The 18,415-nt window shown below is 46.9% G+C and overlaps 1 protein-coding gene across 1 annotated transcript; it reads right to left on the bottom strand.

Annotated features, from left to right (window-relative positions):
- Window positions 1-15,002: 15,002 nt before the first annotated feature.
- On the bottom strand, window positions 15,003-18,415 carry LOC119310583 (ATP-dependent zinc metalloprotease FTSH 5, mitochondrial-like). The gene is made up of 6 exons (XM_037586279.1): window positions 18,268-18,415; window positions 17,488-17,555; window positions 17,368-17,395; window positions 16,811-17,148; window positions 16,231-16,707; window positions 15,003-16,159 (listed from the first exon to the last, which is right to left on the bottom strand). Exons 1-6 carry the CDS (start codon window positions 18,413-18,415, stop codon window positions 15,068-15,070), a joined length of 2,151 nt encoding a protein of 716 aa, XP_037442176.1. The 3' UTR covers window positions 15,003-15,067.

Genomic DNA, 18,415 nt, shown 5'->3' with positions numbered 1-18,415 from the left:
CATGGCTGACGCTGTGCCGGACTTGAAGCAGGAGGAGTGGCCTGACGCTGTGCCGGACATGAAGGAGGAGGAGTCTGCTCAAGCGTTCGGGGACTTGGAGGAGGTGGCGGACTTCAAGGAGGAGTCGGCTCACGCGTTTGTGGACTTGGAGGAGCAGGAGTCTGCTTACTCAGTGGCGGACTTCGAGGAGGAGTCGGCAGACGACGCGGTGTCGGTGGACTTGGAAAGATGATGCAATCCTTTCTCAATAGGATGATACGATGTACTGTATCTCCCAGTGTGCGCTCGCCGTCGCCTCCAGCAATGTCAAGTACTAGCATCGAATATGGCTCCACCACTTCATCAACCATGACACGAGCATAGCCCTTTGGAATCGGGATGCAATGGAAGGTTGCTTAAGGGGTAATTGTGAAAGCAACGCCGTCCGCCACCTTCATGGATATGTTCTTCATTTTGGAGTGTAGCTCACAGTTAGTGTTCTCTATGATGTCATCCATAGGGTGGTATGTATCTAGCAGTGTGTCGCCCGGGGCAGAACCAACGCTGCTTCTCGGCATGGATGGTATGGTGCTATCCAATGATGGATGATCATCCGCTTGCTGCTGCCGCTGCTGAGACCCCCTTTCCTGGCTAAGTGAGTCGATCTGCTACTGCCGCTGCTGAGACCCCCTTTCCTGGCTAAGTGAGTCGATCTGCTGCTGCTGCTGCTGGAATTTGAGTGCCAAGTCCGCGTGCCTTGCTTCTAGGCCTTGAAGGCGTTCTGCGTCCTGCTTCCTCTGCTCGTCCTCCAGCTTCCTCTTCTTCTCCTCCTCCATCTTCTTTCTTGCACGGGACATGTAGTCGTCATTCCAGTCCGAAAAGCCCTCATACCAGGGAATAACGCCCATGCCTCGTGTTCTTCCCGGGTGTTCAGGATTTCCCAGGGCGCGCGTAAGCTCTTCGTTCGCTCTGTTTGGCGTGAACACCCCCGCTCGAGCTTCTTCTATTGCGTCAAGTATCTTTTGTTCGGCTCCTTTTAGACTTGCCTTCTTCGAAACCAGGCTTGTCTTCGGGTCCAACGCCCCCCCCCCCATGCGCATAGAACCAAGTTCTGCACCTGGGGGGGCCGGCTCCTAGTAATCGGAGTGACCCCTGCACCCTCCATCTCTTGCTCAGACTTATCCCACTTAGGCATTCCCACCGCGTAGCCACCTGGACCTAGCCTATGGAACTACGCCTTTTTTGCGGCATTGGCCTTGTTTTTTATCGACCGTTCCTTAGATATTTCTGAATCCTTGAATTTCACAAAATCGTCCCAGTGTTCTCTTTACTTCTCCAGTGTTCCCGTGAATTCTAGAGTCTTCCTTTTTGCAGCGAGGTAGTTGGCCCATACAGTTTTCTTGTGGGTGTTGAATGCAATTGCCATCTTCTTAAGAGCAGCGCCCTTCACTTTGTCCACATCTGCTTTAGTGAAATAATCTGGTAGGGTGAAATGTTCCATCAGAGAATCGCAAAGGTCTTGTTTGGCTCTGTCATCGACCCAAGTAACACCTGGACGTTTAGTATTTGGCTCTTTCCATTATTGAATGGAGATCGGGAGTTTGTCCTTCACAAGAACTCCGCACTGACGAGTCCACTTGTTTGCAATGTTCTTAGGCGTCAAGGGTTCGCCACTAGGTTTGACGGATTCGATGTTGTACTTTACACCGTCCTTCAACAATCTGCTCGGGCCTCGCTTTGTCCTGCTGTCTGTACAAGCAGATTTGCTCGATCTGGAGGGCTGGAAGAAGAAGATCGATTCGTTCATATATCTTAAAATAAAAAAACATGTGATGATCATCAGATGCCTGCTTATATAAATATACCTCGCCGGTAGTCTTTGTTATTTGAAGATCAGCATTCTCTGTGTCATCATAAACATTGTTTGTGTCATCATAATCAGAATCATAGTTCATGACTTCATCGGCTCGGTCATCGAGATCGAATATCTTTTCATCACCCTCTCTGGTATTGTTCAGATATTGGGAGCCATCATCTGCTTCATTCAGATCATCTAGCCTGCCAGGGCTGCGTATGATGTCGAACAATTCTCGAGTAGATGATTTTTCATATAAAAAACTTTTTCATTCGAGTTAGTATGCAAAAGTTATGCCCATTTTTACAAATTCTCGAGAGATTTTGCAAATAAAGTCGAAATTCATATTTGCAAATTTTCCCAACAACTAGACCACATATCACATGGGAAACTTATTTTCTTTTATTTTTTTGACATTTTCATCATTTTCTTTTATTTATTTTTTAAATTGAAAAGGCGATCCACTCGGGGGGGGTAGAGTTTGAAAATGGGACCTTTAGTAGTAGCGCGGTTTTTTACCCCCTCGCTACTACTATGGCACCACTTAGTAGTAGCGAGGGCTAAAAACCAACGCTACTGCTATCAAACTTAGTAGTAGCGAGGTTTTAAAAACCCGCGCTACTACTATGGCATGTCCCGGGGGGCACGGTAGAGACCGCTTAGTAGTAGCGAGGGTTAAAAACCCGCGCTACTGCTATCAACTTAGTAGTAGCGAGGTTTACAAACCTGCGTTGCTGGTAAGTAGCAGTAGCGAGGGTAACCCTCGCTACTAGTAACTTTCTGTGTATAGGCTTTTCCCTAGTAGTGCCTAGGCTTTACGGACCTGCATAGAAGAATTCATTGAGAAAAGGTCAAAGCCTGACATCAGATATGCTGGAATTTAGTCTATTTTGGGACATCCCAATAACTATTTCAGAAATTCCTAAATAAATCCTAGAGGCCCACTTAGCCCATTTATGCAAGGCAAGGAATACTACTAAAGTTTAGTCCCACATTACTAGTTGAGTGGGAGTTGGACCTCCTTATAAGGGAGGTTCTTTCCCCACTTGTATGAGCATGAGAACAAGAGGGACATCCACGCGCGCTCCTCCTCCGCAGCGCGGCGCGGCGCGGCGTGGCGTGGGAATGAGCCGATGTCTAAATTTTTGCTACGCACTACGGGTATACGAAAGGTCACTCGGAAGCTGAAACATTTTTCTGTAGTGGACACTGAATCCGAACGGCGCGCCTCTTCGGCTGCTGCCTGTTCGTTTCGTCTCCCGCGTTCCCTTCAGCTCCCAGCGCAGCCTCTCGCCTCCTTCTCTTGCGCCTATAAAAGGGAGGTCGCTCCTCTCAGATAGATGCACCATAACTTCTCCTTCCTCTCGCCACTGGTTCCAATCTCTGAGCTGTTGTTGTCTTCCTCATCCCGGCTTCCGGCGTGCACCGCGAGTCGGGACAGTAGGCCTCCGAAAGCGCACCTTTTGAGTCCTGTACGGGAGAAGCGTGATAAGGTTTCTGGGGAGCGCTCTGCGCGACTACTGACTTCTTCGTCACTGACGCCCCAGACTCCGACGACTACTTCCCCGACGTCGACAACCTCCTCGACGACATGGAGGACACCGACCCCAAGTCCAGTGCCTCTGCTCCTGCTACTGTCACATATGTGTTTCTCCCCTTTCTATTAGAGGTTCTACTACAGTTCCTTGTTCTAGCATTTGCCCTACATATGTTAGACTCTATTGCATATATGCAACATGATGTACTGTCTGCTCTAGATATGTTTAGTTACGGTTCATATATGAACATGTTGTTTACCTTCTCTTTGTGAAATCGCATGGCTTATTTTATCACTGCTATACTAACCATGCTTTATCTAGTATTTATGTTCATAAAATCATTTGGTAAATTGCTCATATTTCCAACAATCCAAAAACCTTATTATACACAATTTACCCCGAGTGGTTTTGCTGCTTCCACGAGACCTCCTATGTTTGAGGGTATCCACTATAAGAGGTGGCGCGTGAGAGCAGTCTTATGGTTTCAGACCATGAGCTGCTATGACTCCACTCTTGCAAACCTGAAGGAGAGCAAGATGCCCAACAGGCACAAGCTTTTTAGAAAATGGATACCTTGTTTAAGGCTGCTCTCTTGAGTGTTCTTGGTGAGAACATAGTTGATGCTTATGCGTCAATTGACAATGGAAAAGATATGTGGGATGCACTCGAGGCCAAGTTTGGAGTCTCGGATGCTGGCACTGAGCTGTACATCATGAAGCAATTCTATGACTACAGGATGACTGAAGAGCACTCCGTGGTTGAGCAAGCTCATGAGATACAGTCATTTGCTAGAGAACTTGAGCACTTCAATTGTATCCTACCGGACAAGTTTATTGCCGGAGGTATCATCACTAAGCTTCCTCCCACGTGGAGGAACTTTGCTACCTCACTGAAGCATAAGAGGCAAGAGTTTTCCGTTCCGGATCTCATTGGTACTCTTGATGTGGAAGAAAAGGCAAGAGCAAAGGACAATCGTGCTCGAGGTATTGAGGGAGGTTCTAGTGCCAATCTGGTACAGAAGAAGAACTTCCAGCCCCACAAGTTCAAGAATAATGGCAAGTTTGATGGTAAAGCAAAGTTTGATGGGAAGAACAAGGTTGTGCAGCACACGAACTTCAAGAAGAAGAATGACAAGAAGAAAGGTGCTTGTCATGTGTGTGGAGGTCCAAATCATTGGGCTCCTAGTTGCCCCAATCGCTATGACAAGCGTCATGCTGGGAAAGGCGGCAAGACCGCTAATGTTGTCATTGGAGACACTGACATGAAGGATGCTGGGTATGGTATATTTCCCACTATTCTCCTGATTGGTTGATTGATACGGGTTCTAATGTGCATGTATGCGGTGATATTTCCATGTTTTCAACTTATCAGACCGCAGGGACTTCAACCGTGCTGATGGGCAACGGTTCAAGTGCTTCTGTTCGTGGTGTTGGCACGATCGATCTGAAGTTACTTCGGGGAAGATCGTGCGGCTGAAGAACGTGCATTATGTCCCCTCCGTCAATAAAAATCTTGTTAGCGGATCTCTTCTGTGTAGAGATGGCTACAAGCTTGTTTTTGAGTCGAATAAATTTGTAATTTCCAAGTATGGAACCTTTGTTGGTAAAGGCTATGAGTCAGGAAGCCTGTTTCGTTTATCCTTATCAGACGTTTGCAATAAAGTTGTTAATCATATTTGCAACAATAGCGAATCAAATGTGTGGCATTCACGTCTTTGTCATGTTAACTTTGGTTGCATGTCGCGACTAGCGAAGTTGAACTTAATCCCTAGTTTCACCACTGTCAAGGGATCCAAGTGTCAAGTGTGTGTGCAAGCTAAGCAACCACGTAAGTCTCATGTGACTGCGGAAACGAGAAATCTTGCACCACTAGAACTCATACATTCAGATCTGTGTGAAATGAATGGTGTTTTGACAAAAGGTGAAAAGAAATATTTCATGACGTTAATTGATGACTCCACTAGATACTGTCATGTGTATCTTCTGAAATCTAAGGATGAGGCTTTAAACTATTTCAAGATCTATAAAGCTGAAGCAGAAAACCAACTTAATCGAAAGATCAAGAGGCTTAGGTCTGATCGTGGTGGAGAGTATTTCTCAAATGAATTTGATTCCTTTTGTGCGGAACATGGTATAATCCATGAGAGGACGCCTCCCTATTCACCTCAGTCAAATGGGGTGGCGGAATGGAAGAACCGTACTCTATCTGATTTGGTTAACGCCATGTTAGACACATCGGGTCTCTCCAAGGCATGGTGGGGGGAGGCGATATTGATAGCATGTCATGTCCTAAACCGAGTTCCCACAAAGAACAAAGAGATAACTCCATTCGAGGAATGGGAGAAGAAAAGGTTAAAGCTCTCCTATCTACGAACCTGGGGTTGTTTGGCGAAGGTCAATGTGCCAATTCCAAAGAAGCGGAAGCTGGGACCAAAAATTGTGGATTGTGTTTTCCTGGGATATGCTTTTCATAGCATTGGTTATAGATTCTTGGTTGTAAAATCTGAGGTACCTGACATGCATGTCGGTACGATCATGGAGTCAAATGATGCGACCTTCTTTGAAGATATCTTTCCCATGAAGGATATGGCTACCTCATCTAATCAGGAGATGCCTAGTTCATCGAATCAGGAACCAGTTACAATTACTGAACTTGCCATTTCGATGGAACACTTTGAAAAACCTGTGGAGGAAAACAATGAAGTTCCTACTAGGAGCAAGAGACAAAGGACTGCAAAGGCTTTTGTTGATGATTTTCTTGTATATCTCATAGATGACACTCCCAGTTCTATTTCAGAGGCCTATGCATCTGAAGATGTTGACTACTGGAAGGAAGCAGTTCGTAGCGAGATGGATTCCATCTTGGCGAATGAAACTTGGGAGATAATTGATCGTCCTTATGGGTGCAAACCTATAGGATGCAAATGGGTATTCAAGAAGAAGCTTAGGCCTGATGGTACTATTGAAAGGTACAAGGCTCGGCTCATGGCTAAGGGTTATACCCAAAAGGAAGGTGAAGACTTCTTTGATACTTACTCACCTGTGGCTCGACTGACCACTATTCGAGTTCTACTTTCACTAGCTGCCTCACATGGTCTTCTCGTTCATCAAATGGATGTTAAGGCTGCTTTCCTAAATGGAGAGTTGGACAAGGAAATTTATATGGAACAACCAGATGGGTTTGTAATAGATGATCAGGAAGGGAAAGTGTGCAAGTTGCTGAAGTCTTTGTATGGACTTAAGCAAGCACCAAAACAGTGGCATGAGAAGTTCGAAAGAACTTTAACAGCTGCAGGCTTTGTTGTGAACGAAGCTGACAAATGTGTGTACTATCGCCATGGTGGGGGCAAGGGAGTTATGCTTTGCTTGTATGTTGATGACATACTAATTTTCGGAACAAATCTGAATATTATTAAGGAGGTCAAGGATTTCCTATCTCGCTGTTTTGAGATGAAGGATTTAGGAGTGGTTGATGTCATTCCGAACATCAAGTTATTGAGAGACGATGATGGTGGGATTACATTGCTTCAATCTCACTATGTGGAAAAGATCTTGAGTCGCTTTGGATACAGTGACTGCAAGCCCTCTCCAACACCTTATGATGCTAGTGTGTTGCTTCGAAAGAATCAAAGAATTGCTAGAGACCAATTGAAATATTCTCAGATTATTGGCTCGCTTATTTACTTAGCCAGTGCTACAAGACCTGACATCTCTTTTGTTGTTAGCAAACTGAGCCGGTTTGTCTCAAAACCAGGAGATGTGCATTGGAAAGCTCTAGAGAGAGTTTTGCGTTATTTGAAAGGCACTGCAAATTATGGAATTCACTACATTGGGCATCCAAAGGTGCTTGAAGGGTATAGTGACTCAAACTGGATCTCAGATGCTGATGAGATAAAGGCCACGAGCGGATATGTATTCACTCATGGAGGTGGCGCTGTTTCTTGGAAGTCTTGCAAGCAGACCATCTTAACGAGGTCAACAATGGAAGCAGAACTCACAGCACTAGATACAGCTACGGTCGAAGCAGATTGGCTTCGCCGGCTCTTGAATGACTTGCCGGTTGTTGAGAAACCTGTACCGGGTATCCTTATGAACTGTGACAATCAAACTGTGATCACGAAAGTGAACAGCTCAAAGGATAACATGAAGTCATCAAGACACGTTCAGAGAAGGTTAAAGTCTGTCAGAAAAATGAGAAACTCCGGAGTTATTGCATTGGATTATATCCAAACGTCTAAAAATCTAGCAGATCCTTTTACTAAGGGTCTATCACGTAATGTGATAGATAATGCATCGAGGGAGATGGGTATGAGACCCACAATATGAATTGTTCACAGTGGTAACCTATTCTTTGTGATCGGAGATCCCGTGAATTAGATGTGGAAGACAAGATGTTGGTCAACTAGGAGGAGAGTACCTTTACTATTAAAAATACCACTCCATGAAGATGCAATACTCTCCTAAATCTGCATGGCAGGTTGATGTATATCTTAATGTGTTCTAAGAGGCTCATTGAAGCAGAGATGTTGTCCTGCAGAGCATCTTTTGAAGAACGCACCTATATGAGTCTGATTGTTGAACGTCGCAATCTATGATAGTAGGGTTCTCTCGAGTAAACTCATGAAAGGTCTCTGAGTATGACGCATAAGCTCCACCCGCGGGGAAGACCCACGGTAGCCACGTATCGGTCAAGGCTTTATGTGAAGCTAAATTCGCAGAAAACTTGCAGTTCAAGGCCCAGTCCACTGTCCAAGTTGCTTACTAGTGTAGCGTAGAGTTCTAGGTGGAAGTTCAACTTAACAGTCTCCACTGTAGTACCGGTATATAAAACACTGTTTTGGAACCAAAGATAAATTTTGCGTGCCTCTGGGATCTGGGGGGGATTGCTGGAATTTAGTCTATTTTGGGACAGCCCAATAACTATTTCAGAAATTCCTAAATAAATCCTAGATGCCCACTTAGCCCATATGTGCAAGGCAAGGGATACTACTACAGTTTAGTCCCACATTGCTAGTTGAGTGGGAGTTGGACCTCCTTATAAGGAAGGTTCTTTCCCCACTTGTATGAGCATGAGAACAAGAGGGACATCCACGCGCGCTCCTCCTCCGCCGCCAGCCTCGCCACGCCACGCCTCGTCACGACGCGCCACGCCGCGGGTTGCGGGAATGAGCCAATGTCTAATTTTTTGCCACGCACTACGGGTATACGAAAGGTCACTCGAAAGCTGAAACATTTTTCTGTAGTGGACACTGAATCCGAACGGCGCGCCTCTTCGGCTCCTGCCTGTTCGTTCTCGCTCCTTCTCTTGTGCCTATAAAAGGGAGGTCGCTCCTCTCAGATAGATGCACCAGAACTTCTCCTTCCTCTCGCCACTGGTTCCAATCTCTGAGCTACTGTTATCTTCCTCATCCCGGCTTGCGGCGTGCACCGCGAGTCGGGACAGTAGGCCTCCAAAACCGCACCTTTTGAGTCCTGTACGGGAGAAGGGTGATAAGGTTTTTGGGGAGCGCTCTGCGCGACTACTGACTTCTTCGTCACGGATGCCCCGGACCCCGACGACTACTTCCCCGACGACGACTACTTCCCCGACGTCGACAACCTCCTCGACGACATGGAGGACACCGGCCCCAAGTCCAGTGCCTCTGCTCCTGCTGCTATCACGTACGTGTTTCTCCCCTTTCTATTAGAGGTTTTGCTACAGTTCCTTGTTCTAGCATTTGCCCTACATATGTTAGACTCTATTGCATATATGCAACATGCTATATTGTCTGCTCTAGATATGTTTAGTTATGATTCATATATGAACATGTTGTTTACCTTCTCTTTGTCAAATTGCATGGCTTATTTTATCACTGCTATACTAGCCATGCTTTATCTAGTATTTCTGTTCATAAAATCATTCGGTAAATTGCTCATATTTCCAACAAGATACAGCGAAAAATAAGCAAGCCTTGTATACATGTACCTTTGACATGTAAGCCTCAAGGATCTGCCGTCGGCCCTCAACATATGGAGTAGGAACATGGATTTGACGGTCAAGACGCCCAGGCCTAGCAATGGCTTTATCTAGCGACTCCGGGAAGTTTGTCGCTGCGATCACGATTATCCCTTCATTCTGCCTGAAGCCATCCATCTCAGAAAGCAGCTGGTTCATGGTCTGCCTCTGCCACGACGGGTCTGATGCATGTCTGCGTCCAGCAACGGCGTCGATCTCATCGATGAATATTATGCAAGGAGATCGCTTCTTTGCTACACGAAAGAGCTCCCGTACTCTCTTAGCCCCAAGACCCACATACACCTCCTCAAAATCACTCCCACTGCATGCAAAGAACGGGACGCCGGCTTGCGCGGCCATGGCCCTTGCCAACATGGTCTTCCCTGTGCCGGGTGGGCCTGTAAGCAAAACACCCTTTGGAAGCTTGCCACCAAGGCGAGTGAAACTCTGTAAAACATGTAAATCTAGGTCAACAACTCTACAAAGCATTAAAACGCATGCACGCAGGTTGATGGCAATGCCACACTCACCTTGGGGTCTCGCAGGTAGAGAACTATGTCCTCAAGGTCAGCCTTGGCTTCGTCGACCCCCTTTACGTCACTGAATTTTGTGCTTAAATCCGCAGCCGCTTGTTTCAAAGCATCGAATTTACCAACTTCTGTGTCGTCGCACATATCAATCAAAACCTTAAGGCCATAGATTGCAAAGCCAGTAACTACAAGGGCTCCACAGGTACGCAGAAGCTGCTTTTTAAGTAGGCCTTTCTCTATTACGTAGTATGGTGCACTGGCTGTACCAAAGAACACGCCCTTCCTCTCTTACTGCACTTGAAACTCCTGCATAGAGAACAGAACCCATCCGTGCACACAAAAGTTGTCAAACCAATTTGTGTGTTTGCCATTTATGGAATTATGGGTATAAATATTCATCCTACTCCTAACTCGTAAACATGGCGGAAAAAAGGCGGGTACCTCGACTTAGCATTTTCGTGAAGCCCTGTATAACTCTTTCCATGGCTCCTATGAATTTCTTTAGAATGAGAAGCGACACCAGAGTGCTAGCCCCGTGCCCACCTCTGCTGTAGAGCACAATAGCTGCATTTGATTAAGTACCAAGAAGAATTTACAACCTCAATGGTACCAATAAATGAAAAAGGTTCGGTAGAATGTGGCAACAAGAATAATACCCGAAAACAGGTTACTGTCCACGTTTAAGTCAGGCTAGTACTAGCTCGTTTGGCAGTTGCCACAAAAGAATCAAGGATGTGTGGTGAAGAGAGAAACATAGCATACCGGCCTGCACCAGAAATTGGCAGCAGGTGCCCTGAAAGCACGAACTGAAGCCTCTGCCGCCGCAGCTACAAGATTCTTTAATTTGCAGCCTGTGACACATGGAAATTAAGCTGGTCGGATGATATCTTCAACAACGCGCGGCAACAGCAATCGCAACCCCTAATTTAAGTGGCTCGAAATTGAATCGGCAGCCCAGCACATAAATTAGAAGAGTGGCATCGATCTGAAACGCAGGCAGGCAGTGCCTTGCAGTTGCAGTTTCAGGATCAAGTAAGACGTATAAGCACACACACAAAAAGGACAGAAAGAAATACCGCGGACGTGACAGGAGTCACGGGACGCGCTGCTGGAAATTTGTCTGCGATTGCTCGGCCTCTTAGACTTGTTGCTAAGGAAAATAATCCCTCCCTAAACTTGAGTGGACGAGCCGTATGTAACTGCATCTCTAGCCCAACTCTGCCAAGCACGGCCACGGCAACGAACTCTGCATCCGGATTCCGGACCCGAATCTAGTACAGTTTCAGGCGAGTAAGAAAGACCGGATTACAGCCGGTGCCAGATTCTACAGAATTCACCCCGAACATGGAGAGGAACGCGAGAGTCCGCACATCCGAATCACCGGAATCCGACTCTGAAGTCTGAACCACACCCAAATTGGTTTCAGTGGAGAGCAAGCTAGGGCTTTGATTCCAGAACACCCGCCGTATCTAGAGAAGAAGGAGATGAGCCGAAGGCTGAGGCCGGCCGGCCGTCCTCCAACGGCTGCGCGCCGGAACGATGCATCGCATCCTCGGCGGCCTGGGGTAGTCGGCGTGGCCGCCGCTACGGGGGAGCAGTCCACCAAACCAAAACACAACTCTGATTTTTTTTAACACAGTACAGATAAAAGCGCTCATATACACGCGCATAACCTATCTCTTTGAGCACATTCGAAAGACTGAGCCGGCATATCATCTTAATTTTATGAAGTCACCGTAGGCACCTTGTCATCGACGGGAATGTCTCCTCCCACTGAATGCGCATTGCCGGAAATCCTGAAATAAATTCAGAAATAAATGCAAGCACCAGGACTTAAACCTTAATGGGCTAGGGATACCACAGTCCCTCTAACCATGCAACCAAAACACAACTCTGATTTTGGGAAGAGTTTTTTATTGCAAAAGATGCTTTCTATTGCTTCCAATAATGTTATTGCTATATGTTGTGATTCAAAAGGCTAATTTCCGAGGAGCGGAATGAAACGGAGACCCGTTGGCAAGAGGCTTGGGTCATAGCGGAGTGGTAAGGGCGCCAGGGAAGGGGGCCGGGTACGTACGTGGTGATAAGTTGATCAATTATAAATCCTCAAAGTTTATAACATCTTTCAATATAGTGAAGATTTGTTGGCTGCCGTCCGTGGGTTTATTTTTCCTTCGTGTATTCACATTATAGGCCTCCTTTGGTTTGAAGGAATTTATAGGGAAAAATCCTTTAGGGTCATTTGGTTTGTAGGAATAGAATTTTATTCCTATAAAGGAATTCTTCCTATCCTCCACATTTCGTAGGAAAATAAATATTAGCCTAGACTCAATGAAAAAATTCCTATGATGGAACTAAAGAACATCTCTCTTTCTATTTCTACTCATAGAATATGAGATACATGACATCTCAGTTCCTACAACTTTCCTATTCCTACGATATTCATATCCTATGAACCAAAAGAGGCCTAAATCTTTGTGTTTCCTATGTGTTGATTTCGTTCTTCATCTATTGTATCTCTAGCTAACAGTTACATTGTTCACAAGAAATCTATGATTAAAACTAGGGGCCTCATCGTGCCAAGTATAATAAGTTTATCTGTGAAACAAACCCTAGCTAATTCATGTGCCACCAATTAGCTTCTCCGTCATTCCTATATCACGGACAATATTCATACAAGATTTATAAATTGAGACTGCTTGATCATACCACCGTTGTTACTCTAAGCATGTTTCCACAACTTCTAAACAATCTGATTCTGCTTGAACTCTGTTACATCCCATTGGATTCGTCAATTCAATCCCAAACTTTAGCGTCAGTGGGCCTCCGTAGTAACTGTTGCAAAAGCCAAAACACCCCCAACATTCTTCCCCGTGCCGCACAGGCCCTCTCAGCGGGATAGCAAGGCGCAACAGGAGCCTGCGCAAAGCCGCAAAGCCCTTTGCCTCGACCGCGACGCGCCCCATGACGGACGGTGCCTACAACCGCGCCGCCGTCGCGCTGGGCCCAAGGCCAGGCCCAACTTCAGCGGCGGCAACACCAGTCGTGCCTGGCTCCCTGGCGGCGGGCGCGGCCCTTTGGAGGGCGCCCCGACGACGGCGACAACGGGGCGACGTGCATGTGCTGGGGCTCACCCTGGTCATCGGCTACAACTAGAGAGGGGAGGAGATCCTCAACCTCGACACCAGCGTGTTTCATCCACCGTTCCATGCCTCCATGGACGCCGCCCAAACCAGCGACGAGTTTCCGGCCATAGAGCTCCTCAACCATTCATGATTGGTTGCTCCTTGTGATTTAAGACGAGTGTTGTCTGAGCAAATCATCCTGCTTGCGAATTTGAGAGAATCCCATTTGATGAAAAACGCAAAACCTAATAGCAAAGTGATTGAGCATCATTGGAGAATCTGGTCAAAGTTCACTGAAGACTTGTTACTTTTGAAGACCAAATGGCAAGTGCCCGTTCAGAGCATCCAGCTTGTGGACTTGCCAAAGAAAAGATTGTGACGGTCCGGAGATCACCGTAAAATCTACCCCGAGTGTTGAGCGAGTTATGATCACTTAGCTCAAGGAGAATAGGGTGAAGACTTCCGTGTCTTTTGAGTTTCAGCTCAGTCCCTCCAATCAGACGTGAAGTTGTGCCAGCAACTTGAACTAGGTCAAGAAATCATGTGTCTTCACCGAGCCAACCAGTTCCAATTTCTTCATCTCAATTTATTTTCTGTAATTTGCCTACTCCGAAGAAATTGCTTACTTGAATAGGGTCTGGAAAGGCCGCCTCCTCTTCCAAGAAATAGCCCAGGGTTCCTCTGCCTCCCGCCGACACTGTCGTCGGTCCGCCTCATCTCCGGTTGCCTTAGGGCCATGGCAGCGCGGTGGATCCCGGTCCTTGCTGGCGGGAGGGCTCCGTTTTTAGATGTTTCTTTGAGTTTTGTTAGGGTTTCTGTCCTACTAAGGAAGACGAGACGGCGGAGGCTCCTTAAAGATGGGAATGTAGAGGTGTGTCTCTGGTGGATCTGTCCTTGCAAGATTTGCTCGGTTCTAATCGTAGTTCATTTAGGTTCGCGTGTTTTCAGGTTGGATCCTTACGATTTACGCTATTCTTCAACAGCAGTGGTTGTTGTTCTGGTGCGCTGGTCTTATGGGGTCTTAGCATGACGACTTCCCGACTATCTACTACAGTAAGTTTTGTCCGGCTCTGGCGAGGAAGATGCGATGATGACGGCGCGCCTTTGGCTACCTTCAGTGTTTGTAGTTGTTGCTAGGTGATCTATGGATCTGAATGTTATTATTTTTTGTGTTCCTTGTATTGCCATGACTGAAGATGAATAGATAAGAGGTTTTCCAAAAGAAAAAAGAATTGCTTATTTCCCTCTCTGAAGACTTTGTTGAATGCTATTCTATTCCGCTGCTTTGCTCAGTGCTTAGTTTTGTATATAGTTTCATCGTACTGAAGTGTTTCTGTCTCTTTGATCGACTCGTTGCCATGCTCTCCTCTGTACTGTTGTCTTTGTTTCAGTTCTGATTGCATGCTAAGCTAACGTTATTCTTCAGTATCTCTTCATACTGTTCTGATTTTGTTATGTTTACTCTATTTTTCTTCGAAGAGCTAGTTTTTCTCGAAGAATCTATCGTAACCTCTCATTCACCCCTCCCCCGCTGGTTGATTAACTTGATCTTACACGGGGTAGAAAGTTTCACCGGTTACTGTCGAGAGGGTTAATTGAACCCTCAACCAAAACCAACATGTTTTGAAAGTGGTTTTGGTCGAGGGTTAAACCCCGACCAAAGTTCAGGAGACTAATATGGACTTACTGATTGACATTGAGAATCAAATGCAACCAGTGAAAAAGACAAATAGAGGATCAGAGACAAGGTCATAATAGTTAGTCACTGGCGCACATGATACATTTATGGAAGCGCTTAATGGTATTTTCTATAATGTATGAAATTACATTTACATATCTTTGCCCATTCACAGCAACATTATTGCATTCCCGATAGAAATCTTGCGGCGCATTCATGCTTTAGACCCAAAACAAGAGGTTTTACTGGTTCAGAACAGAATATGTAAAACTACAAATTAAAACACGTCCCATTATAGTCACACTTGAGAAACACTAGTCGGAGAAATCCAGACCGTACACATCGATCACTCTTTACATTTCGTGTGCTTACAACAGAAGTATCAGGAACGGAAGTACTCTTGGAAGCGCCTCCACGGCTAGGGCGAAGAAGGTGTTTCCCTGTACCTGCTCACCATCGTTAGCATCACCTACTTGTTGGTCTGTCGACACCGGTTCCGTGATCTCGTTGCCGGTGAGAGTTCCATCTCCTTGTTCTTCTGTCGATACTGCTTTGGTGCTCTTGTCACCAGTGAGAGAAGATTTTCGCTGGTCCTGCTGACAATTGTTAAGATCATCTACTTGTTCCTCTGTTGATACTAGATTTGTGATCTCACCAACAGTGAGTGAAGGTGTTTCCTGATTCTGCTGGCTAATGTTACGATCATCTGGTTCTTGTCCTGTCAATACTAGTTTCACCATATCTTCACCAGTGAGAGTTCCATGCTTCAATAGGGCGTTGGCGAGCGCATGTAACTCTTTGGTGTGCTCCGTGAGAATCGCTTTTGCATTCTTGTGAGCGTTGTCCAGTAATGCTTTCACCTCCTCAGCCACCAGGGCTGTCATCTTGCCATCGCCACCATCGCCGTTGTTGCCAAAGTAAACAAGGCCTACCAGTTTGCTCATACCATACTTGGTGACCATGTCTTTCGCCAGTTGAGTCGCCTTGCTTAGGTCAGATGAGGCACCGGTGGTGACACCGGTCTCTCCAAATATAAGCTCCTCAGCAACCCGGCCCCCCATGAGTACATCCAGCGATGCAAGCATCTGCTTCCTCGAGAGTTCCAGCTCGCTGTCTTCCCCCGGCAGCTGCACCACCATGCCAAGAGAATTTCCCCTGGGCCTAATGGTGGCCTTGTGGACAGGGTCAGCCCCGTCCGTGAGGATAGCAACAAGGGCGTGCCCACCCTCGTGGTAGGCAGTCATCTTCCTGGATTGATCAGATATCACCATCGACTTGCGCTCGCTGCCCATGATGATCCTGTCCTTGGCGTACTCGAGGTGATCCATTCCAACAGCATCTGCCCCATCCCTGGAAGCCTTGAGAGTGGCGTCATTCACTAGGTTTGCAAGCTCCGCACCTGAGAACCCAGGTGTCCCCCTCGCAATGGTCATCACATCCACACCCTCAGCTTTACACACCTGTGTAGAAGAATTCATTGAGAAAAGGGTGAAAGCCTGACATCAGATACCGTGAAAAAGAAGTAAGGTACCTTTGACATGTAAGCCTCAAGGATCTGCCGCCGGCCCTCAACATCTGGAGTAGGAACATGAACCTGACGATCAAGACGCCCAGGCCTGACAATGGCTTTATCTAGCGACTCTGGGCAGTTGGTCGCTGCGATCACGATGATCCCGTCATTCTGCTTGAAGCCGTCCATCTCAGAAAGCAGCTGGTTCATGGTCTGCCTCGTCCACGATGGGTCTAATGCGTTTCTGCGCCCAGCAACGGCATCGATCTCATCGATGAATATTATGCAAGGAGATCGCTTCTTTGCTGCGCGAAAGAGCTCCCGCACTCTCTTAGCCCCAGTGCCCACATACACCTCGTCGAAATCACTGCCACTGCACGCGAAGAAAGGGACGCCGGCTTCCCCGGCCACAGCTCTTGCCAACATGGTCTTCCCTGTGCCGGGTGGGCCCACAAGCAAAAGACCCTTTGGAAGCTTGCCACCAAGGCGAGTGAAACTCTGCAAAGCATGTAAAATCTAGGTCATCTCGGCATCCAGAAAGAATTGTTGAATTAAAACACCTAGCCCGCGGGTCGATGGTCGATGATAATGCCATACTCACCTGGGGATCTCGTAGATAGTGAACTATGTCCTCAAGGTCAGCTTTGGCTTCGTCAACCCCCTGTACATCACTGAATTTTGTGCCTAAATCCGTAGCCACTTCTTTCGAACCATTGAATTTGGTACCAAATTCTGTGTCGTCGGAACTCTCTGCCACAGCCTTAACGAAACTGGTGACCAAAACCTTGATGCCATAGATTGTAAAGGCAGCAACTATAACGCCCCGACAGGTACGCAGAAGGTGCTTTTGAAATAAGCCTTTGTCTATTATGTAGTAGGGTGCACTAGCTGTACCAAGAGCAGGCCCTTCCTCCCATGGTGCACTTGAAATTGAAATTCCTGCATAGAGAATAGAGTCAAGCCAACCGTCATTTACGGATAAAACCTCAACCTACTCCTAGTCCTAGCTAGCAAAGGTGGCAGAAAGAAAAGGCGGCTACCTTGATGTAGCCATTCGATGAAATTGTGCATAACTCTTTCTGGATCACTCCTATGAACCCCCCTAGAAAGAAGAAGCGGCGCCAAAGTGCACACCAGCCAACAATGCTTGACTGTTACCTCGGCTGTAGATTTCTAAGCACACCACCTGCATTGATTAAGGACCAAGCAGAAACTTACTACCTCGGCCATAGTTCATGTGTGTGGTGGAGAGAGAATCATAGCAGTCATATAAGATACCTGCTCCAGAAGCAGCGGGGGGAACTGAAGTCGCACGCCACCACCACGGCTACAAGATTCTTTGCAGCCTGCGACACATAAAAATTAACCCGGTCGGATAGTGTAACAACGGCAACAGCAGTCGCAGCCTTAATTTAAGTGGCTGGAAACTGAATCGGCAGCCAAGCCCATAATCTGAAACGCAGGCAGACGGTGCCTTGCAGTTGCAGTTTCGGCATCCACAAGGATCAAGTAATAACATGTGTAAAAAAGAAAAGATTTGTGTTCCTTTGAGCAGGAACAACCTCCTGAACCCCAGCGAACAAAGCGAAATCATCATCGTCATAATGTAAAAGCAACGCAAGCAAATTAAAAAAGATTTCTCCTAATTCTGCAAGCCCAATCCTGTAAAGATTTTTCCGTAGGTGCTCGAAATCAGTAATCCGATACATACCCTGCTGCAGATAACGAGAATCGCTCGAAATTTGTTTGCGTTGCTCGGCGATTTCAGGTCTGATTTTTTCTCTATAATAACATACGCGCCGTATTTAACTGCATGGATGTGTGTCCGGCTCTACTACGTACGCCGGCCTCACAGACCTGCACGGCGACGGCACCCAACTCTGTATCCGGTTCCGGACTCGTCGAACCGATTAAAGAAAGTTTTCCAACCGGATTCATCAACCAAATTGATGGAGAGGAGCGCGAGAAATCCGACTCTGAACCCACCCCAAATTGGCTTCGATGGACTGGACAACTAGGGCTTTGATTCGAAAACAGATGAGATGAACCGGAGCTCACCTGTGAGGCCGGCCATCACAAGCAGCGCTCCGCCGCTCCCCATCGCCCGCGCGCTCTCTCCACCGGCTGCGAGCGGGGGGCTGCGCGCCGGGCCGATGCATCGCGTCCTCGGCGCCGTCCAGATGGGGTGCCAAAGGAACCCCGCCAT

Source organism: Triticum dicoccoides, chromosome 5B, assembly GCF_002162155.2.
Source record: "Triticum dicoccoides isolate Atlit2015 ecotype Zavitan chromosome 5B, WEW_v2.0, whole genome shotgun sequence".
NCBI classification, from domain to species: domain Eukaryota; kingdom Viridiplantae; phylum Streptophyta; class Magnoliopsida; order Poales; family Poaceae; genus Triticum; species Triticum dicoccoides.
The sequence above is the reverse complement of the archived record's forward strand: the minus strand, read 5'-3'. Positions and strand labels throughout refer to the sequence as shown.

Excerpts from the sequence above, each read along its gene's own strand:
- LOC119310583 (XM_037586279.1), bottom strand. The coding sequence starts at position 18,415 with ATGGCGGGGTTCCTTTGGCACCCCATCTGGACGGCGCCGAGGACGCGA. Across the intron at positions 17,556-18,267 it reads TGTGATGGCCGGCCTCACAG|GCTGCAAAGAATCTTGTAGC; the intron begins GTGAGCTCCGGT and ends TATGTGTCGCAG. Across the intron at positions 16,160-16,230 it reads TTGAGGCTTACATGTCAAAG|GTGTGTAAAGCTGAGGGTGT; the intron begins GTACCTTACTTC and ends TCTTCTACACAG.